The following is a 25646-nucleotide window of genomic DNA, read 5'->3' as shown; positions in this document are numbered from 1 at the left end:
TTAGGGGATAGGTCAGCCCACTTTTTAAGTGCATGTCCATGTAAAACTGGCTTTAAGCACATGACCAATTCCTCTTAACAAGAGACATACTCTAAGGACAATCAGGTATTTGTGGACACAACCTTCAGCGGACATGCCAGAGGCATAGTTTCTTGGCTGCCTACATTCTTACCTATTTGCTAGGTTGGCATCCTGCAAACTCACAAGCTCACGGAACTAAACCACAGATGTTGGGCAGCAGTGAGCTCCAATGTACTCCTTGATCAGTTCTGCACGTGCTGACTCTTCTGGTGGGAGTCCTACCTCTGTGCCAGTGCCAAGCCATTGACACCATTTGCTTTCTGACATATGGTCATGCCACATAAACAAAGGCTGTTGTGGCTGATAAAATGGTCGCTTGCCTTGGAAGGCCATTAGGATTGCGGTAGAGGAGTAGAGATGCTTTAAAAAGGTGTGCTACTCAAAAGCCCTGTGTGAAGGTAGTCGGATTGCAGACCATAGCAACCAGGTGCAGGACGTTCCACAATGGCGGAAAGTTACCAGAGCCTCTGGATGCAAGCTAAGCACACAGCCTGAGGGAATATATAGGAAAGCAGCCAGACTGGCAGATGCACATTACAAGGTTGTGTAAGACTTGGGACATAGGCACCAACTTTTCTCGGTGCAGGTGGGTGCTCAACCTTCCCTTGGCACTGCCCCGACTCCACCCCTGCCCTGCCCTCTCCTGCCCTCACCCCCATTCCAACGTCTTCCCTAATGTCCTTGCCCCAGTCCCGCCTCTTCCCTGAACATGCTGCTTTCCCCCTTCTTCCCCCTCCATCCCAGCACTTGCTGCCACAAAATAACTCAGGGGAGGAGGTGGAGCGGAGGCGGAGGTTCAGATCAGAGTGTAGTATTTTCCTTGAGGAGATCTGTTGCTGTAAATGAGGATTTTGTTGTCCCCAGTGTGGACACAGACACAGAATTCTGATCTCTGCATCCTCAGGGTAGAAAAGCCTTTTGCTGTCCCATAACTGAGGTCTGGAAGTACCGTGATATTGAGAACATCATAGTCACTTTTCTGTGTTCAGGAAAACACATCATGATCTGCAGTAGAGCTGCTTCTTCCTTGTTTTGTATTGTGTTCCCATGTGATGAGTAAAATTATTTGTACTGCAACAGGAGTATGTGTAATTGCAGATTTAGAGTATTTTAAAGCATATTTTTCACACCTTTCCTTGTGGGATTTAAACCCTTTGCTTGTCTGCACAGGAGGGCTGAGAGGTTCAAATCCAGTGGAAGAATCTTACCCTGTTTCTAGGTGGCTATGCAGATGCCTCCTTAGAACTTTTGGGTTAATTTCTTCCCTGTTGTAACTCCAATCCGGTGAATGTATTTTACTCAAGGATTATATCTAAAACTTCTGAAGAAGTGAATTCCTCCCTCCCACCCCCCATAATGCTTGGATAATTCTTGCACTGCTGTTAGCACGTTGTTGTATCTTAGCATTGTGCTTAAGTACCCTGCTGAAATAGGTCCCTTCTCTTTTCTTAGGCTTGGTCTACACTTAAAGTTAGGTTGGCCTAGCAATGTCAGTCAGGGGTGTGGAAACCCCCCCCCCCCCCCCTGACACAGTTATGTTGACCTAACTCCCAATATAGGCACAGCTGTGTCAATAGAATAGTGCTTGTATCGGCGTAGTTATCATCATTTGGAGAGGTGGTGTTTCCACATGGATGGAAAAACCGTTTGTCTCTGTAGGCCTCCTCTACGCCAGGGGTTCTCAAACTTTTTTTGCTGAGCCCTTCTTTGAAAATATTTCAGGCTCTGACAATCCTCCTTCCGCACCCCGCACCCCAATTACTGTACATGCTCATAGAAGCTCTAAATGAAGTATGTAATTGCTATCCCTGTGGTCAAAGGCACTGACGCCTCTCAAAAACTGTAAAGTAACAGTATGGTATTGCCACCCTTACTTCTGGCAGCAGAACTGTCTTTAGAGCTGGGAGACTGGCAGCTGCTATACCCACCCCCCTTCCAGCTCCCCTCCCTCAGCAGTGCCCTCTATTTGGGAATTGAAGTATTGTAACCCAACAAAGGATCTAAAGCTCATCCCAATATTTTTTGTGATCTGATGACCCCCGTGCAATTGCTTTGTGATCCTCTTTTGGGTCGGGACCACTAGTTTGAGAAACGCTGGATGGGGTTATGTCAGCAAAGCTACGACGATGTAGCTGTGTCAGTATGGTCTCCATAGTGAGGCATATCCCTAGTGATCAGATAAATGACATCAGAAATATGGATGTGCTTTATAAATTGCTATGTTGTACTCCCTGAATTTCCAAAATTCTAATGACTTCATTCACGTGCACAGCGTGTATTTTTCCTACAGAGTCAGAAGCAAGGGCACTGGCTAAAGAGAGGCAGAAGAAAGACAATCACAACTTAAGTAAGTTTGATTATGCTCAGTATACAGTATTTCCGTAATATTTTAGTTGGTGACCCACAGTGATGAAAAAGTTACACAGATGATTATTAAGGATTTAATTATTTTTAAAAAGGCATTGGAATGCAGGCTGCTTAAAGCTTTGGGTGGTTTACTGTGCAGTTCTTACTCCACTTTGTTATTGGTTATAGCCACAGATCAAATATCCCAAAATCTCTCTCATTGATTGCTGAAACTTGCTATTGAATTGAAAACAATATTTTTTAAAACAATTATTTGAGAACAATTTTTTAAACTTATGAAAATATGATCCAAATTCTGAATTCAAAGGGGTTTCACTTGCACTGGTATAACTGAGAGAAGAATGTGGCCAGTTGCCTTTGACAAATAAACCATGCAAAATTTTACCAAAATTTGTAGTTTAAACGAAAACTTAATGTATGCAATCAATTCATGTATCTCTTTTTTAAACTTGCGTGCATAAGTTTATCTATTTCTTCTTCTTCATTATTATTATTATTATTATTTATTATTATTATTTTAAGGAGCATTCTTTTATATTTGCCAACCATGAATACACTTGTTTTACTAACTTTAAAATTCTAAAAGGACCCTTTAGGATCCTTTATTTCTTGTTTTTAGAAATGATATAATGTCATGCCTCTCTTTAGAAAGCAGAACTCTCCAGTGGTTTCAATAGCAACGTCTCCTTGCTGGCACAGTATGGTTTAAGATTTTTAAATTGGATCATGTAGTGTTTTGAGGAAGTATGGCAAAGACTTAAAGAATGAGACTGGGACTCAGAACCTTAGGTCTTTTTCTGCCTTTCCACTGACAAACTGGATGTCCCTGGACAAATCACTCAGTTTCTGTGTCTTAATTTATCCAGTTGAAAAGTGGGTATAAGACGTACATCTGTTACGCTTTGTAACATACTTGTGATACAGGTATCAGTATACATGTATATAAGTATAAAGCATAAAGTGTTTTTGAAATCTTTAAGTTAAAGAGGTTTCATTCTGTAAGCAGAAAGCATTATTTTTACTAATGTATATTTCTTTGTTATTTTCCTAAAGTTGAACGAAGGAGAAGATTTAATATTAACGATCGTATTAAAGAATTAGGCACGTTGATACCAAAATCAAATGACCCGTAAGTATAGTACTGTCTCTTCGGTAATGATATGTGTGAATTTTTGTTAAAATGTCTTAAGAGTGCCTTTGTGCTCAATAGCTAACTATACTTTGGGAGTACATTAAGCTAAACCGCTGAAGGGCACTCTGGGCACCAGGGCCGGTGCAAACATTTAGGCAAACTAGGCAGCTGCCTAGGGTGCCTAGTGGTTGGGGGCGCCTAAAAGCCCCCTCAGGTGAGGAGGTGGAGGTGAGCTGGGTGGGGGGGGCGTGCGGAGAGGGTTGCCCGCAATAACGAGGGGGGTGTGCACAGGGGAACAGCTCCCCGCCCCAGCTCACCTCCGCCCTGCCTCCTCCGCTGAGCACACAGCCCAGCTCTAAGTCTCCTCCAGTCAGCGCCGCAAGCCTGGGCGGGGAGGAGAATTAGAGCAGTGCTGAGTGCTCAGTGGAGGAGGCAGAACCGAGGTGAGCTGGGGCGAGCTACTCAGGCTAGCTTCCGCTGGGGGAGGTCTCCCCAGGCAGGGTTAGCTTCCGCAGGAGGTCTTCCCAGGCAGGGTTAGCTGCCGGGCGGGGACAAGGGGAGGGGGAAGTCTCCCCGGGGAGGGGGGAAGTCTCCCCAGGCAGGGTTAGCTGCTGGTGGGAGGGGGGGAGTCTCCCCAGGCAGAGTTAGCTGCTGGGGGAGGGGGGAAGGGGGGAAGTCTCCCCAGGCAGGGTTAGTTGCCATGGGGTGGACAGGAGGAGAGGGGTTATCTGTCGCGGTGGGGGGGGGGTAGGGGCTTCGGGGGGGGATCCCCGGGTGGGGGGCTGAGTTAGCTGCCATGGGGGGGGGGATAACTTCTAGGGCTTGAAACTTCCTTGCACCGGCCCTGCTGGGCACCCAGTAAGAGTGTCCAATGGACAATTAGCGTGGAGTAGCTAGAGTGCTTGAAATTCACACCCTAGTTTGTTGTGCACTAATTTCCCTGTGTAGACAAACCCCTGAAAGGCTACAGCACCCACACCACTGAATCTGTCTTCACAACAACTGAAATCTTAAAAGATTTTGAATATTTTTTGTTTTATCCTCCTGGAAGATTGTGTAGATGGTGTCTCTTAATGAACCGTATCAGGCAATGAATTCTCCTTTGCAGAAGCACTAGTCTGGCCCTCAGGAACTTGACAGCAGTTGTGTCAGTGAGCACCCAGTGTACAGCCCTGCCCTTTCAGAAAATGGAAAAAACCAAAACGTTGCTGCTTCCCGGTTCTCCACATCATTGACTACGAACTTGCCACAAGCACCTCCCGGCTGGCACATCCGTGCAGAAGTAGCTTTTTAAAGTAATTTACTGTAGTTAATTTACCATAGCTAGGATAAAAATATATAAGGGATATGAAACCTTCGTGTTCCAGGACGAAAGCCAATCACTAAAGGCCTGAATCAGTGCCCATGGAAGTCAATGGGAGTATTACCATTGATTCAGTGAATGTCTGATCATGTGCTTCACACTAACTGCCTTGAGTAGGAGGAGACTTTCCTACTGGCATGTTGGCACATAACTGTTCCCCATGGAGGTTTTATATCTTCCTCTGATACTGGCCATTATGGGATAAGATACTGGACCAAGTGGACCATTGGTCTGGTAATTCAAATGGAAAATAATAACACTCCCAAGCGGATAGTCCTCTCAAGTAAAAAAAAAGTGAAACAAGGCTAATGCTTACCTCCTGTTGTAGTACATGAATTGGGAGTTCCTGGTCCATGATGCAGAACCCAGAACAGGATTCCTGCTGGCTACTGAGCTGAGCCAGATGCTTTCCATGTTCCAGTGGACCTAAATCTTATCTTGACATGCTGATTTTCCCACCATCCACAGAAGGGGAAACCCACATAAGTACCATCATGATGGGTTTGGACAGGGTGGTTAAAATATCTGCACATTCCAGTACAATGCCTTCAAACAATCCATATATCCTAACCCTCTTGCGAGGACCTGGCATCAGAAGCATTAATTAGGCCTTGTCTACATGGGGGAAAACTGACTGGCATAGCTGTTCTGCAAGAACTCCTCCATGTGGATATTACTCCCAAATAAGTGATTTAATTCCAGGATATTTACTCCACTTAAGAAGAATAACAATTCCAGATTATAAGCATCTCTATTCTGAATGGGTGTCCACACAGGGAGCTATTCTGGAATAGCTATCACAGAATAGCTTTTTCAGCAGTAACTGTGCTGGTCAATTTCTCCATGTAAAGAATCCCTTATACATTTTCTCTTGAAATTTTTAGAAGAGTATTGTGAGGTACACCCCTTACAGAAAGGACTTAATTGTGAACCCTTGCAGTGTATTCCCCTAGATCGAAGCCCTGTTGAGCAAATGGAGGTGAACCTGAAGAGTAGGCACTTGCCTCAATTTCTGGTCAGCCCATTTAGAAAGAGGTCCTTGGGGGGTTGCCATTCCTGAAATAGGCTTGTCCTTGCATTGAGATTGCTTGAAAGATCTACCAGCTGTACGTAAAGCAGAGATCTGACACCTTGGGCTCATTAATGATCTCAGAGCATTTTTCATAAGGGTGAAGGTGTTAATCCTAGGTCTTGACCAAACTCCAGTTTGGGTGTTTGAAGTGAACAGGCACTTTATCCAAGGAGCACAGGATTTGGGCCATTTGTACTTTGAGATATCTTCTGCTCTCCACTAGCAATGAAGCGTTATCAGTATATGCTAGTATCAAAACTGGAAAGTTATTGTTCCCTCCAGAGGAAAATTGGTGGAGTAACTTGATTAACCCATATCTCTTGAGATGATGACCTACATCCATTTTACATTACCATAGAAACTCATTATACACAAGGGTTCTTGATTCTTCATGAATGATCACCAAGAAGGAATCTGCCGGTTCACCTTTCACTCTGTTTACAATTTTGCTTCAGAGATGGGATAATCTAGAGATCCCTCATTTGCTTTTGCTATCCTGAAATTGAAAATAATGTTCTATATTTTTTTCTTCGTAAGTTTCTCAGTGCCATGGAGTAAATAAATAAAGCAGGTGCTAGGTCTGGGCATTAGCTACATAAGTATTTATCAAGTGGTTTGATATATTGCTTGAGACCAAGTGATTGCAATGTTAATCAGAAGAGCAAAGATCAGTACACTGAAGTTCGTAAAGGATGCGCTGAATAGCAGGAAAATACACTTGTCTGTCTCTTCAACAGCTTAAAAAAACCACATTTCCTTCCAGCACTATTAATTGGTCTTTGTCGCCCACATTACACAAAATGTCTCTTCCTCCTTCCCTACTAAGGAATCCCTGGAAAATGCACTCTCAGTTGCGTCATCAATGCGTTTTGTGTTTGATTCTGTGCCAATATGTTAGATCTAAGCCTTGCTACTGTGTATACATTTTAGTAGCTTGATGGTGTGATAAGACCCTACCAGGAAGAACTGGACCCTAATCAGTGTAAATGGGAACAGATACTTCCCATTGAAACCTTTTAATTCTAGTGTCTTGCCAGCCAAGGTGGGACTCCATAGGGGAGGCTGTTTGAGCGTGCACTCTCCCACGACCAAAGGAGTAACATGCACTCCTATCTAACACACACATTCTGTGTTCTGGCTGGCTGGAGTGTTCACCACACCCCCATACCGGCTGCACACTCACCTAGCATGGGCATAAACAGCCACGCAGATGGTGTGGCTTAAGTAAGCAGAGTAGAATGTCCTGTACTCCTGAACCTCCAACGTTTATACCCTACATGGCTTTCTACACATCCAAGCAATGCCTCTCACCTCCGTACTGCTGTTTTCGACAGTGCAGTGTCCCGCTGCCTCGTTGCGGGAGCCTTTCCTCGCCACGATGAAAGGCTTTTGCAGTGGGGAAAGAGCCTAACGTCAGGAAGGCAGTAGTGAAAGACTCTGGCCAGAGGGAATGCTGTGCCCTGCCAGAGCCTTTCCCTGCTTTGTGTAGCTAGACTCTGCAGTGATAAGTGTGGATGCAGCCTGCCTTCCCCTGCTGTGCGTAGCTACATGTGTAGGGCCTGTATTTTACATGGTGCTGTAAATGTAGACATAGCCACTGCTTGGGTGTGTTAGTGGCTCAGGAGGGCCTAGGACTGCATAGGAGGGTGTCCAACGCTCCCATGCCATTTTCTTCCACTCAATAACTCCTCTTTGCAGTCCAGGACTAGAGCTGGCCGTTAGCGAATGGGCGTTTAACTATGTTGTTCAAAGATCAAAGTTGAAATCCAGAATTGCTCGTTCAGAGGAGGGTACGACGAGGGGTTAATTGAAAGCTGAGTGAGTCCTTTCATCTTTAGCCATTCTGTCCCTTGGCACTAATGCACTAGTATGAGTTCTGTGTGAAACACGACTCCTTGAGTACTGTAATTTCCCATCCCTGCAGTTTCATTCCCATGAGAAAGCAACGGTGAGGATGTCTCCCCTTCAGTAATTACCTGAATCCAAGTCCCATATAGTAGGCTGCCTGCTAATAAGCTGCCCTCTAGCTCCCCCTAGTGTATTACACACAGCTCTTTTCAAAGTCAGTAGTTGGTAAAACTGTAATTCTGATCAGGTGTGGTGTAACTTGTGCTGTTAAACCTTGCTCCGGCTCTGCTCTACGCTTTGGCTTGACCGATGTGCTTGGGTAAGAGAGTGATTTTATTTTTTTTCCCCAACACTACTTTTATAGGGACATGCGCTGGAATAAGGGCACTATTTTAAAAGCATCAGTGGACTATATCCGCAAACTGCAGAGAGAACAACAACGCACAAAAGAACTTGAGAACAGGCAGAAGAAACTAGAACATGCCAACAGACATCTATTGCTCAGAATACAGGTTTGCTGATACATACATTATGAATGAATGTAACCGCTGTATGTATGTGTATCATTCACATCTATTTGCTACAAGGAAACGCCTGCTTACTGTGTAACTTAGAGGGAGCCATTGTGCTGGTCCTGCAATGCCTATGATTAATGCTGAGTCGAATGTAGAGTTCTTGGTCCTCCAGTTACCAGAGGAGACAAGCTATGTTGTAAGAGGAACTTTAAAAAGTGAGATGCTTCTGGATAGCAGGTAATTCCCTAGCCTTTTTGTAAAGCAGTTGTAGTTTAGTGTGTCTCTGCTCCCACTACTGTGTCTCTGCTCCCACCACACAACTCTAAGCATTGCAAACTACACTGGGCATTATTAGGTTGTAGATGCAGATAAGGAGTCCAGTCCTGCTATCACTGAAGGCAGAGAAAGATTTGCCATTGACTCCAGTAAGCGCAGGATGAGATCCAAGGTGCCATATTCTATATGGAGCAATTGTCAATCTGGTCAAGTTCAAATGCTTTTTGACTCAAGACTGCTAATGGTTTTCCGCTCACATGACACTGCTTCCTAAACAGAGCAGTTGAGTGGAATGATGTTCTACAAATTCACATGGAGTGCCAACGCTAGGCACTGGCTGTTCCAGAGATCTGCAGATTGCGGGAGTCCTCCATTCAAGGTTGTCTCTCTGTCCTCTGTGAGGGAAAAGGGAATGATGCTACATTAACAGCTTCCTCCTTGCTAGTCTGCAGGAGCCTCACAGCTGCTGCTCTGCACAGAGTGAACTCATTGGGGCTTGGAGTCAGTGCTGAGGGTGGGAAACGGGGGAACAGGATACCAACCTTGTTCTGCAGCACCATCCCTTGAAAGCCACCAAACTGGGAGCTCTGCTTCCCTTTTTTCTGCATCCCCTTAGTGTCTAGTGCTGAGCTGCTGCAGGGAGAGCCAGCCAGTGGCTGCATGTCTGTTAAAAAATACATTGAACAGTAAATTAAGCAATGCACTGATGAAAGCTAGGGGGATTTTCAGCAGAGGAAGTAATATGCAGGGAAACCCTGCTATAATGCGCCCCGCAATAACACAAAGTGGGCTATAATGCGATTGTAACGTGGCTTCGGCTGCCCCAGGCAAAAAAAAAAAAAAAAAAAGCAGTGGCCAGAGCGCCACAGAAGCGAAAAAAAAAAAAACCCGCCAGAGTGCTGCCGAAGTGCCAAAAAAATAAATAAATAAAGTGGCCAGAGCCTCTTCCCGCCTACGCCCGCTTACCCTTTTGGTGAGAAGAGCTGTTCTCCTCCCCAGGTGCTCCTCGCTCTTCCTCTGCCCCTTGCACATCTCCCCTACTCTCCCCAAGTGTTTCCCTCTCCCGCTGCATGGCTGAGAGCCCCCGCTGCTGGAGCTGCACCCTTTCAGTTACTGTTATGGGCAGTTCGCAAATGGAAGTAGTTTTCTGCCCAAGAGAAATCGACCAGCTTGAAACTGACCAGCTTGAAATGGTAAACCCCGCTATACCACGACTCCGCATTTAGTACGATCCAATTTTTTGGACCCTGATCATCGTGTTATAGCGGAGTTTCACTGTATTATGATGTCTTTTTTCCTGGAGAGCTCCTCAGCTTCCCCTAGGAATAGCAGGACTTGGCAGTTATTACCAGTTTCTTTTGGTGGCTCTATTTATGGTAGTTACGGATTTAATCATAGAATATCAGGGTTGGAAGGGACCTCAGGAGGTCATCTAGTCCAACCCCCTGCTCAAGGCAGGACCAATCCCCAGATAGATCTTTGCCCCTGATCTCTAAATGGTCCCCTCATGGATTGAACTCACAACCATGGGTTTAGCAGGCCAATGCTCATTCAGAAAGATGTGGTGTAACTGTAAGGCTTTGCTGTGGTTGTTGTCAGTGCTGCTGATCTGGATATCCATTGAGAACTTAAGTTGCTGGTTTGTTTGAAGACATCTTGATCGTATTGCCTGTGAAATTTTGTTTTTTTGGCAATGAGATGGTTCTCCAGGAAAAGTCCTCAGTGGTCTTCCACCACTGACTTTCTGCAGACTTTTACCTGAGAGAACATTATTTAAGTAGTGATTTCAGGTGGAGGAAGTTCAGAGTGGGGTATGACAGCTATATCAAGTCCAGTTCTCGCAGCAGTTGTTGTTCTCGTAGGGAGATGGGAGCTGCTGAGAGGGTGACGCAGTTTATACGTGTCCATCAGAAATTGTACATCAAAGATGTATCAAGAGCATTACACTTTATCTTTGATTTCAGGTTTTATTTGTGTCTGTTGCCTTCTTTACAGGAACTTGAGATGCAGGCTCGAGCACATGGACTTTCCCTTATCCCATCTACAGGCCTTTGCTCACCAGATATGGTAAACCGGGTCATCAAGCAAGAACCTGTCATTGACAACTGCAACCAAGATGTATTGCAGCGCCACTCAGATTTATCTTGCACGACTACCCTCGATCTTACTGATGGTACCATAACTTTCAGTGATAACCTAGGAACCTACAGTGTCCCCACAAAAGTGGGATCCAAACTGGAAGATATTTTGATGGATGATACTCTCTCCCCTGTAGGAGTCACTGACCCACTCCTTTCCTCAGTGTCTCCTGGAGCTTCAAAAACAAGTAGCAGAAGAAGTAGCATGAGCATGGAAGATACTGATCATGCTTGTTAGCAGATAATTGGCATGGCCTCTCATAAACTGCTTCATTTCTTAATCAGTAGATTAAATAATTTACATTTTTAGGTTTTTTTGATTTTCTTTTAATATTAATCTACTTGTGCTTCATCAATAGCCCAGTATATATATTATATATATATTTTTGAATTTTGTGAAAAGACTTGTATATTCTATTTTAAAAGAACCAAGGCCTCCAAAATATTGTACAACCTGTGTACAGTATTTGTGAACTGGATTCACCAAGAACTTTGAACTGGTCAAATCTACTCAAAGCAATAGAATTACAAATCAGAACAGTCTGTTTCTATTCAGGGGAAACTCACAAGTTATTTACTTGGAAACTAAATGTAAAGCTAAAAAAAAAAAAAGAGAGAGAATGTGAAGAAACCAAAAATATCCACGTTGTAACCATGTTGTGTTGATTTAATAGTGCTGCCTTAAAAATACAGTATCCTTCAAACTTAGTTTAGTCTTTATATCACAAGATGTTTAAAATAAATCACTATTCTACTTTAATAATAATAAAACTAGCATTAACACATAGTGATTGTGTTGATTCCAATATGAAATGTTCCTGATGATGATGCTAGAAATGAAGGAGTGTGTGTAGGGAGGCATGAATCTGTTTCAGTTTCTTGGAGTGTTGTTTTGTTGTCGACTGAAAGGGTTTCCCTTCTTCTCCTACTTCAAGCTTTTCTTTAAAGGCTTTTATTTTGGAAAGGACCCTTAGAATTGTTTATCAACAGTAAAACAGACAGGAGCACTGTTAAGCTGGTATAAATTTTCATACAAAATTCAATACATTTTATCAACTGGGCACATTTTGTTGTATATTTCTAACTGGCCTTACATTTTATTTTTTTTAAGTGTTGTACAGGTTTTTCATTTGCATGGATTCTTTAGTTATCCTCATGTTTTTGTTTTGTTTTTAAATATAGCTGTATTTCATTTATAAGAATATGCCTCTTAATATTGCAACAATTTTTTGACATGTTTAAAACTCACTGGAGACTTTCTGCATTCTTTGTAAACACTTGAAAGAAAGCTTTTATGCAGGATCCTGTCTATTGAGAGATTTTGAGAATATTTTGTATATTACAGTCTCACTTTGGAAATATTTTTAAACACAATTTAAGGTGTAATACAAATTTAGACTAGGTAACAAAACAAAGCTCTGTAGAGAAAATGAACGTACATATTTATTTTTAGTGATACAGAAAGAATAGTAATATGTGTGAAGCCTAATAACTATATAGTTAATATGCTCCTTATAGTAATTAATTTGGTGTTTTATTTCAGCAATATGGCTGGTTTAAAAAGAGTAAATTTACTGTATCTTCAAATAACTGTTACTTTATAACCATCATATTAATTTAACTTGCAACAATGCTGTAAAAGTAGTTTTGGTGCATTATCTACGCAAGTGTAGTCCTATGCAATAACAGTAGTTATAACTGTATTATATCAAACCTAGATGTTTTACGAAGATGACAGATGGTGTTATGAGCCAGATCGACTGGATTTCTCAGTAGCAGCCTACAGCTGAAATGTATCAGAAAAGCATCTCGTTCAGAATGAAGTGCCTTAAATTGTAGTATTAGTCTTGTTGGACTAGCACTGACTGAAGTGTGGCATAGAAGGAAGTTTGGGGGTGATATTTATAGGAAATCTGAGTGCAGCCTGGTGCCCTATGTAGAAAACAAGAGCGTTCCATTCTCTTTGTGCTACACTGGAAAGATATGTATAATACATAAATATTTAAATCTTGTTAATGATTGAATGCCAACATGGCAGACTTGATCAAGAAAACTTGGTCATGCTGGTCTAATAGTGTTCCGAAATCAAATGTGAATATAGTGATGATGAAAGACAATGGACAGAACATCAGGAGTTTTAGTGGAAGGTTCATACTGATGGATGCTGCATCTTTCACGTATGCATTCGGTTATGAAAAATCCTTGAAACCACTGGTATCCCAGTCCTGCTCTCATGGAAGCCAATAGGAGTTATTGTTTGACAATGGGAATGCATGACTGGGCCTGTTATCAGCTCTGCTGCTTTCTAGTCTGGTACTTGGGGTGGATTGGGGCTTAGAGGGAACTCTCCTATGTGGCCGATATGGAGGAATGGTCTAGTTTACTATGTAGTCCTGCCTTGAGTGCAGGGCACTGGACCATGACCCCTCGAGGTTCATTCCAGTCCTACGCTTCTTAGATATTCTTGACATTCTTTCTTATTTGTATAGCTCTTTCACTGGTTAGTTATGCAGTTCTTTGTTTCTGCTTGAATAGCTAACTGTATATTCACTTTGATAATCACCAGATTTGTCACTTTTGGGGAGGGGCAAGAGTCAGCTCTGTGTTACAACAAATGCCTGTTCTTCCTAGCCCGTTTTTTGGAGGGTTTTTTTGTATCAGTTAGCCAGTGGTTTCCAAACTGTGGCCCAGAGGCACTGCACATATGTCTCCAGCATTGCTTATTGCAGCCTATCACCATACTCAGCAATGCAATTAAGATGCTTATATATCCTGGGCGGCTCTTTGCACAGCAGCTGCGCTACAGTTTAGCAACTATGCATGCAGTCACTTGCTTCTGTTGTTGCAATACATTAATGGTGACAGATGAAGGAAATAACAGCAAAAGAGTGGCTATAACTCTAATGCAAGGGCTTATATTCCCCTTCAGAGTAAAAGGGTGAGCAAAGGCCAGAGAGCTGCAGCAATTGGACAAAAGTGGGATGCATGAGGTCATTTGGGTGTTATAACCAGAAAAATCCATTCAAGGTAACCCCAAACTGGATACCGTGTTGGGTGCCATGTAGAAGTGGGGCCTGGATGTAGGGTAAGCAAATACGCATCATGCTTATTTGATCCCTCTGTGGACTAAAATGAAACCCTGATCCCCCTGCCTTCATGCTATTTGTAGATGGTCCCCGTGTGCTTAGAGATCGACAAAAATATGATTCCTTGCCATGATCTGGATTTCTCTGGTTAGACGTTACTATGGCCCCCAGCAGCCATAGCATGCTGTCCGTAGTGCAGCTCCAAGATAGCACACTGTATGTAACACTCAAAGTTGGCCTTTTCTTCAACTCCTCTTATGTTTCCTTGGGTCACACCCCATTTGAGGATATTGCAGTTCTTCTGCCTGAAAGCACGAGTGTTCTAATTTGGTACGCCAGTAGGAGGCATGGGCTTTTCAGGCAGTTAGGTTTTGATGCTCTTATTCTCTCTTCGGTACATGCACCATGGGGCATATGGCCCTTAATGTGGAGTCAGCGGCTTGAGACAAGACATTGCATCAGCAAGATGGAGCAAACATCCCTAGGAGAGTTACTGCCCAAAACTTCAATCTGTAATGACTATATGGCCCACATGCCAGCAATGTGAGCCAGGCCTGGCTTACCTGGCCAGGTAAATGGATTACCAAACAATTCTCACTTTGCCAAAACCATGCAACAAATAGGAACGTATAGAATATAATGAAGTTCTTTATTGTTTTTAGACTATAAAGCAATATTAACTCTGCAGCCTATAAAAGCAAATAGGAAGTATACGGGGGGGGGCAAAGCACAAAATAATGCACTTACGTTGATATTTTTTTTTTACATAAAATGCACTGGGGAGAAGCAGATGTTGATATAAAATACCTATATTTCTTGAAAAGGTGACATTAATTACTGCCTCTTGCTATGATGCTTGGTACTGTAATGTTGTTGATATTCACCTGCTGTTGACTGCAGCAATAATTTGTGTATGGTCCATAGCACTGTAAATTATGGATCGATAGTAATGTATCCCATGAAATACTTTGAACTGTTGTTCTTGACAGATGGATTAAAGCATTTGGTTTTTCACATCCTCTGTGTAAGCCACTTGTGTTCAGTGTAAGTGAATCTTGGTTTTAAATGTCTTTAAGACTCCCAACAGTACGTGTCATATTCGGGACTTAGTCACTGACGGATTGTGCCAAAGTTTTTAAAGCTACAGTAAGAAGTGATTTTAGTTCTTGATGTGTTGTTGCAACCTTTGTTCTGTACTATTTATTGTATTGCGATAGTGCCTACGTGTCCGAGTCGTGGAGCAGGACCCCATTGTGCTAGGCAATGTCCAAACACAGTACAAAGACCCTTCCTCCCCAGAAGAATTTACAATCGAAGCATAAAACAAAAAACAGCTGGTCACTACAGACAAACATCCTCCTCTTGGAATCTGACGACAGCTGTCCTTTGCCCCTCAACTCCATTCAAACTACAGCTGCTAAGATCGTCTTCCTGGCTCATTGTTTTGACTACTTCACCTACAATGGGCTCCCCCTCATCTGTAGCGTAAAGCACAATGTCTTTGTCCTAACATCCCATCCCTCCTTGCACTGCTCAGCTGCATCCTATGTATGTCTCTGTGTGGGGTTGACTGCTCTAACAGTGTCAGCCTTGAGCATCCATCGTTCCCACAAGCCCCTTAGCTTGAGGGAAAGATCCCACTTGATATCTGCATCCTCTAATCATTGAAATCACTTAAAGCCACCTCAGGCTGCAGAGAGATGTCATTGTCTGTGCCTAAATTTGTGAAAATTCTTAGGCTTTAGGAATAGATCGCATTGGTTTATCTAGGTATGTCATTAAAAAAACAACAACCTCTTTCTTATATATCACCCTATTTAAAGAGCAAAAGTAAGGTTCCTTTATATCTTCTGTTACCTATACTAGCATTCGTTAGTCTAATACAGTACTTGAATTGGACGGTGTTAGAAGCAGCCTGTCTACAATCCTTAGCCTGCCCTAAACTTCTGACCTCTGCTTAGAAGGGGTTTTACTGAATACCATGGAGTGCATTAGCTTACAACTGAAATGTGTGATTGTCTTGAAGATTATGGGCCACTTTTTTTTTGCTGGCCTACCTCCACTGACTCCCAAGGCTTTTGCCAGCAGCAAATGTGGCCCCTTATTTTTAAGAGCAGCAGAAAGCAAGTATTCTCTCTTGCACAGAAGGGCAAGTGAAGCACAGAGATGAAGTAATAGGCCTAAAGTTACAAAGAGCCTGTGGCAGAAGTGGATCCAGCTCTTCCAAGTCCCACGCCAATGCTTTAACCGCAGGACTAGAATTCCTATCAAATGTGAGTTCATCTGTGCAACTGAAGCCTATATAAGCATTTATAGCATTCTGTGATGCTTTTGTGTATAATGGGCAGAAAAGCACTACCGAAGCAAGACAAAGGCTGTTAGTACGCGTGTGGCTTAGAGAGGATTTCAGAGTGAGCACTGTGAGCTTTGGGGAAGCTTTAATCCTGAACTGAAGGGCAATGATTTGGCCTATCTAATACGGAGGAGTAGCAGGGACAATATCAGTGGTTTGCATCTCAACACACGTGCGTATGACTATGTGATGACCTGAATTCCTGTTGCCTTCATTAGGAGATTAGCATAAGACTGCACAGTGTTGTAATTGTCTTCTATAAAACTGGAGACCAGGGTCCAGTTCTTAAGGTGAAAACTGGTGAAAGAGGAGTGACTACATGACCCTTGGGGTTAGTGTGTTGTCTGTAGATGGCAGAGATGCAACCCCGTGCTCTGGGTGTCCGTAAACCTCTGACTTCCAGAAGCTGGGATTGGGTCATGGGATGGATCATGCAATAGTTGCCCTATTTGTTCATTCCCTCTGAAGCATCTGGCATTGGCCACTAAGAAGGCAGGACACTGGGCTAGATGGATCATTGGTCTGCCCCAGTATGACCGTTCTTATGTTTTAATTTAGTGGTTTGTTTATTTCAGTGGTTAGTATTGAGCTTTATTAATTTCTGCAGTGAGCAGCCCCCTGTAGCAGGATGGACCCCTGCTCCTGCCCAGAAGGGGTTAAAAACAGCCCTGAAAGGGGGCTGTGGCTGGGGAAAGCTTTGATTGGGGAAGTGGCTGCAGCTGGAGCCACGCCCCAAACTGAGCAACAGGGCCTTATAGGAGGGCCAGGGAAGCCAGAAGAAAACAGTGTCTCTCTGACTGGAGAGGGAGACAGGCCTGGCTGCTTGGGAACTCACCCAGGGGACCTAGAGGAAGGCAGGGCTGGGGAAAGGCCTTAGGAGTGGGGAAGCCCTAGGCCAGCAACTCCCCAGGCTATAGGGCCTAGTTCTAGGCCTCCTAGGTACTAGGCTTGCAGAGGGGCAGCCGGAGGCTGGGTAAAGGCAGCCAGTCCAAACCCCATTGCCTGTGATGAGTGGCTGATACTGCAGTTTGCCCCAGCGAACGGGGGCTAGATGGAGACTGGGCAGTAGTCATCTACTGAAGCAAAGTGAGGATAGAGGATGGGGGTCCCTCAGGAAGGGGAAGCCCTCAGAGAAAGGGGTGACTGCTTGGGGGCAGCACTCCATGTAAAAGGGCACTGGGTCCAGGGAGGGACACGGGGCCAGAGAACAGGCGGATCACCGGCCTGCAGAGGGCGCTCCAGGCTGGAAACTGAGCTAATTGCCCAAAGACCCCTGCAGGGTCCCCGGCTGGTGTGTGAGTGGCCATTTACACCCCCCGTAATCCATACTAATGGTTCCTTGTCTTTTGACAAGCAAACGTCCAGCAAGCTGATGAATTGGGAGGAGCTGATGCTGACTTCCAGTTCTTAGAAGCCTTTTTCCTTCCTAGGCAAAAATTTGGCAGGGGTACACTTAAGAAAAAACAAGACTTCTTAGGACCTCTCATGCTGTGCTGACCAGTTAACAGAAGGTGCTGTGAGCTGCCAGGCTTAGCAATGTTACCTGTCTGGGCTGGTGTGAAGGCACAGATCTGAGGGAGACTACCCACTGGAGGCGCCAGGCCAGGGGCGGGCAAACTCTTTGGCCTGAGGACTCATCGGGTCCATAAATTGTATGGAGGGCCAGTTGGGAGGGGGTTGTGGCCTGGTCCCCATCTCCTATATGCCCCCTCCCCGGGACTCCTGCCCCGTCCAACCCCCCCATTCCCTGACCGCTCCTCTGGGTCCCCTGCCCCACTCACACACCCCCACTTCCTGTCCCCTGAACCCCCACTGGCCCATCCAACCCCTCCTCTCATTCCTAATGACCTCCCTGCCCCCCGGACTCTTGCCACCATTCAACCCCCTGTTTTCCCCCTGACCTCCATCCACACCCCTGCCCCCTGACCACCACCTCGAACTCCCCTGCCCTCTATCCAACCCCATCCCTCCCCCCTCACTCCCTGCCCCCTTACTGTGCTGCCTGGAGCACCAGTGGCTGGCGGCACTACAGCCGCGCTGCCCGACTGGAGCTGGGTCACGCCGACACCACCAGCACACAGCACAGAGACTGGGTCAGGCCGGGCTCTGCAGCCGCGCTGCCCCAGGAGCTCAAAGCCCTGCCGTCCAGAGCATTGCACCAGCGGCAGGTGAGGGCAAACAGTAGGGGCGGGGCCAGGGGCAAGCCTCCTGGGCCAGGAGCTCCAGGGCTGGGCAGGACAGTCCCACGGGCCGGAAGTGGCCCACAGGCCGTAGTTTGCCCACCTCTGCTCTAGGCAGATGTTGTAGCAGAGCACTCCTGCTGGGTGGGGGTGGGAGGAGTGGTTGCTGGCTCAGCACATCTGGACACAGATCTCTGACTCACCACCACTGGGCAGAGCAGAAGGCAGAGGCCATGTGTGATCACTGAGCTGAACGTTTCCAAACTTAGGTGACTAGGGGCCACTCTCCCACATGCTCCCTCATTGCTATAACATCTGATTGCAGTGCTGAGTCTAAAAACACGGAATACTAGTTTTCAAACAGTTTTGAAGTTCACTGTCTTTGCAATACCCCAGAAACTCACAGGCATGGTTTGAAAAAGACCTGACTTATTAAAAGCAATGTAGAGGTGTATACGCTCTGCTTCCCAAATTCATTAGTCATGGAGAGAGGGATAGTGGCAGTGCAGTGGTTTGAGCATTGGCCTGTTAAACCTAGGGTTGTGAGTTCAATTCTTGAGAGAGCCATTTAGGGGTTTGGGGCAAAAATCTGTCTAGGGATTGGTCCTGCTTTGAGCAGGGGGTTGGACTAGATGACCTCCTGAGGTCCCTTCCAACCCTGGTATTCTAAAAAGGTGAGCCGGATGTTTATGTTCCTTTTCATTTGCCCTCTGGTGGATTTATGCTATTACTGCAGCCACAATCTTAAATTACCTCATAGCTGGATATTGTGCACTGTTGTGATTTATGATGGCCTGATCCAGGGCTCTGGATTGGGAATCAGGAGACCTGGGCCCTATTCCCAACTCTGCATCTCACTGGCTGGGAGACTTTAGGCAAACCCTTCCCTTCCCTGTGCCTCTATTCCCTTTCCAGTCTTTAGAATGTAACCTGTTCAGGTCCAGGACTGTCTTACGTATGTCACTTAGTGCAATGTTGCCCTGATATCTGTGGGGTCCCTAGGTGCTACTGTAGTGCAAATAATTATTGTGATTTGTACACATTTTTCCCTTACACCATGGAGTGAAAAACCCTATGGTAAATACCGGATGATGGCGTCAACACACTGTGTGGATGTTCTTTTACAGGAGTCGGCAACCTTTCAGAAGTGGTGTGCCGAGTCTTCGTTTATTCACTCTGATTTAAGGTTTCAGGTGCCAGTGATACATTTTAACATTTTTAGAAGGTCTCTTTCTATATAAGTCTATAATATATAACTAATCTATTGTTGTATGTAAACAAGGTTTTTCAAATGTTTGAGAAGCTTCGTTTAAAATTAAATTAAAATGCAGAGCTCCCTAGACCAGTGGCCAGGATCTGGGCAGTGAGAGTGCCACTGAAAATCAGCTCACATGCCGCCTTTGGCACACGTGCCATAGGTTGCCTACCCCTGTTCTATTCTGAGTTCAGCTGGAGACAGGCCAAATCAGAGCCATTTATCTCCTCCCCCTTACACTCAAATGGTTGTTTGGGTCGCACTAATTCCCGGAGGCTCCAGTCAGGGTTCAGGACACCCTTGTGCTAGGCACTGTACAAGTAAATAAGGAAAAGATGATCCCTGCACCAAAGCGTGCTCTTAGATATGTGGTAAGAAACAAGTGGATACAACAAACAGATTAGAGAAGCACAAGGTAAGAATAAGTCAGTTGATTAGTGTAACAAGCAATGGTCACAGCACACAAACTGCCTAGTCATTGTTACAGGAGTGGATTGGAGAAATAAGACCTGGATCTGAATTATCCTGTGTGTTGCTTTTGCAAAATTTCAAAACTAATCCTGATCAGGGTGGGAGATGAACCTATTTCCAGTGTGGATACTTGATAAACTCTGAGCCCTATAAACCTTAGTTTACCCTAGAGATTGGTTTGAACAAAAATCCTGGATGAGAACACCTGCAGACTTGGAGGATCACCTGTTAGACTGAAAACTTTATCCAGCTTCTGCTTTAAGGTTTGGTGAACATTCAGATATCCAAAGATTAACAATTGATATGAGAACAGTCTTAATGGACAGAGCTATTGGTTTGTTCTTGTAAGCAAATCCCAAAGACATCTAGCTGCCAATGGGAAAGTAATAGCTATTGCTTCTCCACTGGTCAGTTTTCATGGCAATGCATAACCATGAAATCTGACTCCGCAAATCAGAACATTGTTTCAAGTGAAATTCAAATGATATAGACAACTGACTAGTCATGGAGGAAAGGTTGTTGTGGGTTCGGAGGTATCGTTTTATTTTAATTCAAATATTACCTGAGAAATCTCTTGATAAATAATATTGTGTTTCCAATGACATTGTATGTTCTCTTACCTAGATCCCTTATCACAGTTTGGCCCCCCATCTTACTGATCACTCTGCATGCCATGAACAGATGGTCGCCATTTCAAAGTGCTTGCAGCTTAAGGGTACATCTACACTACAGCTGGGAGGTGTGATTGCCAGCTCGGGGAAACATGCTGGCTACTCACGAGTTAGTTCATTAACAATAGTAGGGTGGCCTTGTTGGCAGGGGTGATGGCTCAGGATAGGATTGTACTCTGGTAGGTGGCTACCCTGAGCCACCACCCATGTGGCCATGACCACACTGCCATTTTTAGCATGCAAGCTCAGGCAGAGCTATCGCAGGTATGTCAACCAAAGCTGGGAATTACGTCTCCTGGCTGCTGTGTAGACATAGTCCATTGCTTTGTCTTCTGGTTGCTTTTTTTATTCCATGGTAAAAACGCACTTAACCCTCATTAGCTATAAAATAGAGTGGAGGAGAGGCTTTTTAGTTCTGTTGCGAGGTAAACGAGGCCAGGTCAACCCCAGGCAGGGTGTTGAATGCTGACCTTGCCTTGCCATATCATAGTAAACCAAGAGCCTTGTCTCCTCTTACTCAGCAAGATAACTATGGTGTGTTTATCTTTCTTTTAAAATAAAGCACCTTTTCACGCAGTGAAGACAAAGTATGCAATGACTCTCCTCCCCTGTAAGGAACTATCCAGTACCAAAGATTTTCCAATTCACTTCAGCTTGATGGCAATGACTGTCACCAGACAAATCATTAAGAAGAGAGAAAAAACAAAACTTTATGGAGCTGTAGCCTTCATTTCTGTGTGAAGCTTAATGAAGGTAAATTTCCCTTTACAGGCTGAGACCTGTATGTCACACTGCCATGTTTGATTTCGATTATATTCTGGCACTTGCAGAATTCCTATAACAAATGCATAACTAATGTGACATCCACACACAACATTACATTAGTTCCATACGATCAGTTCTATTCCAATGAAGACCGAGGAAATTCATGTTGCTCTAATGTGAGTCATGATTTAATACCCTAATTTGTAACTAGTTTCATCTGAATGTAGCATGTAATTTACATCCACAGTAGCAGTTTAAGACAGACACCAAACAAACATTGAGCAGTCTGTTACACAATACATAGGAGAGTCCACATGTTCCCTACTAAAATTCCGTTGTGTTTGGTGATCTTTTACTCTCCACTTAAATATTTTAAAGAAATATCTTCTAGCAGCTGCCACTTTTAAAGAAATCTGGCCAGATTCTCATTTACCCCAAGATACTTTTAACATTATATGAAGTGGATGTAACGACACCCAGTTTAAGGCCACCTTATGCTGCCTGAATTCTGTAAAGGGACCTTGATGTAAATAAGAATTAGAGCCTAGAATTTGTCCTCCTCATTTTAGAAGAATTTCCTCTGGTGTAGTTGCTGTTTGTAGACCAGACAGTTGGAAAAGGAGTAATTGTTTAACTCCAGCACATATACATTTCAAAACAATCTCGCTCTCTTTACAGAAATAATCTAGTACAAACAAATATGTGAAGAATTTACAGCTGATTAACACCTTGATGGAGCCTACACTTCATTACATTTTCTCTTTGGCCTAATATTTCATTGAAGGTAATCAGGAAGTGAGCTGAGATTTTAGGTCTAGTGATAATAGCTAATAGCAGGAATTAAAGCAAAGCTTAATAAATGGAAAAGAATTAAATTGGGGGTAGATTTAAAAAAACACATTGTAAACAATGAAGAGTATTGTAAAGTAGGTGTTTTATTAATACTTTCCACCTTCTTTCCTTGATTTTTTTGATGACAAGTCTGGCTGACACTAAAGCAATTGAGTTGCTGTCATGTGCCTTTCTTGATATGCACGTGTTAGTCACAGAGCAGTTCCATGTTCTTTAGCATATTTTAGTATATAATTAAAAATGTCTGCTACTAAGCAACAAAGCATAGCAGAGGTTGATCGCATTCTGTCACTAAGGTAGACAGAAGGGGGAAAATAATAATCACATGTTCACCTTCTAATCTTAATTGTACTCTAACTACTTTGATATGTTGTGATACACTTTATTTCATAAAGACAGAGGTGTAAAGGGAGGGCAAGCAATGTCTGGTGGATCGCTACAGGTGACCGCACCAATGGAGCTGAGATATGGTATCAGTGTCTTAAAATGTCATGCATTTGGGGGCCTGATCCAAAGCCCATTGAAGTCTGTGCGACTTTCCAATGGCTTCAATGAGCACTGGACCAGATTTTATAAGCAGGCTTTTCATTCCTGTGTTTCTGGCATACTTTCTTTATTTATTTGGTAGTTTAATTTCTGAGATATGAAGCACAATTAAGTACCCGACTCCCATTTGGCTTTCAATAGGAGTTGGGTCCCTCAATGTCCGTTATGCCTCTGAAAATCTCCCCCTTCATGTTTAACCCTCACATATTTACTCACTTTGCATCTGCTGTCTAATGTCTCCTGGATCACCAACCAGCACAGGTTTTACAGTAGCTTTTTTACCAGACAGCATGAAACACATGGCATACTTTAAAGCTCAGCAATACATTTTATGGTATATAGATATGATTTTATGTGATGACATGAGATTTTTTTTTATCAACATGTGTTTAGGATGTTCACGTTACTCATAAATGAATTATGCTGGTAATCCCAGAAGCTCAGTATCATAGTTGATGTCCAATCCCTCTTTGAAGCCAATCATTTAGCAAGATTCTATGACATCCTGTGGCAATCAGCTCCACAGTCTAACAAAACAAGTATTTTCTAATCTGTCAGTCACAGGTTCCAGAAAAAAATATTTTACAGATTTTCAGTGCCAACTTTGGTACTCAGTGCGAACACGGAGACCATGAAACAGAAACGTTTTCAGTATTCAACATGCAAACAACCTTGACTCTGCCCCTGGATGTGTTAGTATTTCGGGGCTCAGTCCAAACTCCCAGCAAAATCACTGCTATTCGTTCTTCTAGTTTAAATGGAAGTGGGCTTACTACCTCTCAGCCATTATGAATGTGGACATTCGAGCACAGACATCTATTTATTCCGCAGCCTGAAGTCTGAAGATTCATTGCTACACCATTAGTTCCTGTGTTTATGTAACCGACATACATTTTTTTGTGATCTAGTCTAAGAATTGTGTTTAATCAGTGTTCACATGATACCTTTGTCTCTCACAATATTTGTCTGATTAGAGGTATAGAGAACTCCTTTCCTGTGGGAAAAGGTTGCTGTTTGGATGTGTTTCTCAAATGGTTTCTATTGAGGAACCAGAGAGAGATCTGATTGTTAAAGTATCTTTGATTTTGTGCACTGTATGTGGTTTATGAGCGGCTTTGTGCTATCCAAATGAATTAGCAACTTGAAATAATGCAGGCAGCTGACTTGCTGCTAGATCACAAGCAGGCTGGGGAGGACTGCAGCAACATGTATGGAAAAGGTCAGCCACCACGTTCATCCACACTGCCTGTGGAGAGGCTTTCTCTGACCACAGAACATCTCGTGCTGTACATGCCATAGTTCCATATACACAGTGTTGCACGGAGAGGCAGAATGAACTCTCCATTATAGGGACAAGTTGAAAGTCCTTGACATGGCAGGTCCCTGGGAAGGTCAGATCCTCTGCAAAAATTCAGCCCTGCCAGTTTGACAGGAGGGGCTGCTCCTGGAGCACAGAAAACACCACGTTTCTTTCTCTGAATGTTCCCAATAATGGGGACATTCTGGATCATTTGGGCCCTTTAGTGGTTACAGGGAACATTTCCTGCTTTTCTAAATGTCTCAGAGGAACAACTAATACCATTGGTAGCGTTAAGAGATGAGTGAGTCCTTGGTATGGGGTGAGTTAAATCTTCATTCAAATCTTTGTATGTACATTCCCTTCATTTAACATCATGGTAAGAGACAGCTAAGGGCCTGTACCTAAAACAAAGCCAGAGTCTGTCCATAAACCAGCACCATGTGGGCATGGTATAGGGGTATGCATTAAGTAGTGAGACTTGGCATGTGGGAGAACACACAAACAGAGAACAGAGAAGGGGTTAGGGGGAGGCAAAAAGCAAGAAAGCCAGGCAGTAGCCTGTGAGCACAGTGTGACCCTGGGTAAGCTAGAGACACAGCTTTGGGGTCTGTTGGCTAAAGCAGCTTGGGGCTGTAAACTTAAAAACAAAAACCCAACTTCTTTTGTTCTTGGTTCCTCCTGTGTTCAGGGAAGCAGGACTTTGTATGTTCCCTGTAAATCAACAAGATTGTGTCCCAGAGAATACCAGCTTGCATCAATTTTTACTTCCACCTGGAACCCCTTTAGGACCCTGAAATTTGACTTGCTGCTCGGGTCAAAAAGGGGCAACTGTAGATTTCCCCCGTTCTATCTTAACAGGGTGGCCCCAGATAGACTAACTTCCTGATTATCCACAATTCTGGTGTGTCCTGGGGGGACCTGCTGATTGCTCACTTGACATAGTTATTAAGAAAAGCGTGGCAGCTCTGAGTACCAGTGTCCTCCAGTGCCTTCTGTATCTTGACCAGGGTGCAGCAATAGCATACAGACAGAGAGACTGTAAAAATGCAGGAATCTTAGCCCTCTTTTTTTCAGTGTTTGTATAGTGCCTAGCACAAAGTGGTCCTATTCTTTAAGTGGGGCTCCTAGGTGCTACTACAATACAAATAAATTAAGACAAGGAGAGGCCAGGCGACACTTTTGGGTTCCTATCTCATTCAAGTGAAACACAAACTGCTAACCAAGGGAGCCTTGTTGACTTGGTTTCTCTGCTATGTGCAGAATCAGCAGAGGTGGAATGGAGTGAATATCAAACATGGTAGGGCAAAAATTGTGTCATGAAATAGAAGAGCCTGGGCAATAACTGGAGTATTGTTTTGTCTTGTTAATGCTGGCA

At 43.9% G+C, this 25646-nt stretch overlaps 1 protein-coding gene across 19 annotated transcripts in view; it reads left to right on the top strand.

The window, feature by feature from the left end:
* MITF (melanocyte inducing transcription factor) overlaps positions 1–14894 on the top strand; it is a 173800-nt gene extending 158906 nt beyond the window's left edge. For 15 of the 19 annotated variants that reach the window (XM_030568175.1, XM_030568160.1, XM_030568156.1 and 12 more), the window contains 4 exons: positions 2354–2428; positions 3502–3577; positions 8228–8375; positions 10650–14894. In XM_030568175.1, coding sequence (XP_030424035.1) covers positions 2354–2428; positions 3502–3577; positions 8228–8375; positions 10650–11030 — 680 coding nt within the window. In that variant the 3' untranslated portion in view covers positions 11031–14894. The remainder of the gene's footprint in view (positions 1–2353; positions 2429–3501; positions 3578–8227; positions 8376–10649) is intronic. The other 4 variants (XM_030568161.1, XM_030568166.1, XM_030568157.1 and 1 more) reach the window with 1 other exon arrangement.
* Positions 14895–25646: the final 10752 nt, after the last annotated feature.

This window comes from Gopherus evgoodei, chromosome 7 (genome assembly GCF_007399415.2).
Source record: "Gopherus evgoodei ecotype Sinaloan lineage chromosome 7, rGopEvg1_v1.p, whole genome shotgun sequence".
NCBI lineage: Eukaryota > Metazoa > Chordata > Testudines > Testudinidae > Gopherus > Gopherus evgoodei.
The sequence above is the reverse complement of the archived record's forward strand: the minus strand, read 5'-3'. Positions and strand labels throughout refer to the sequence as shown.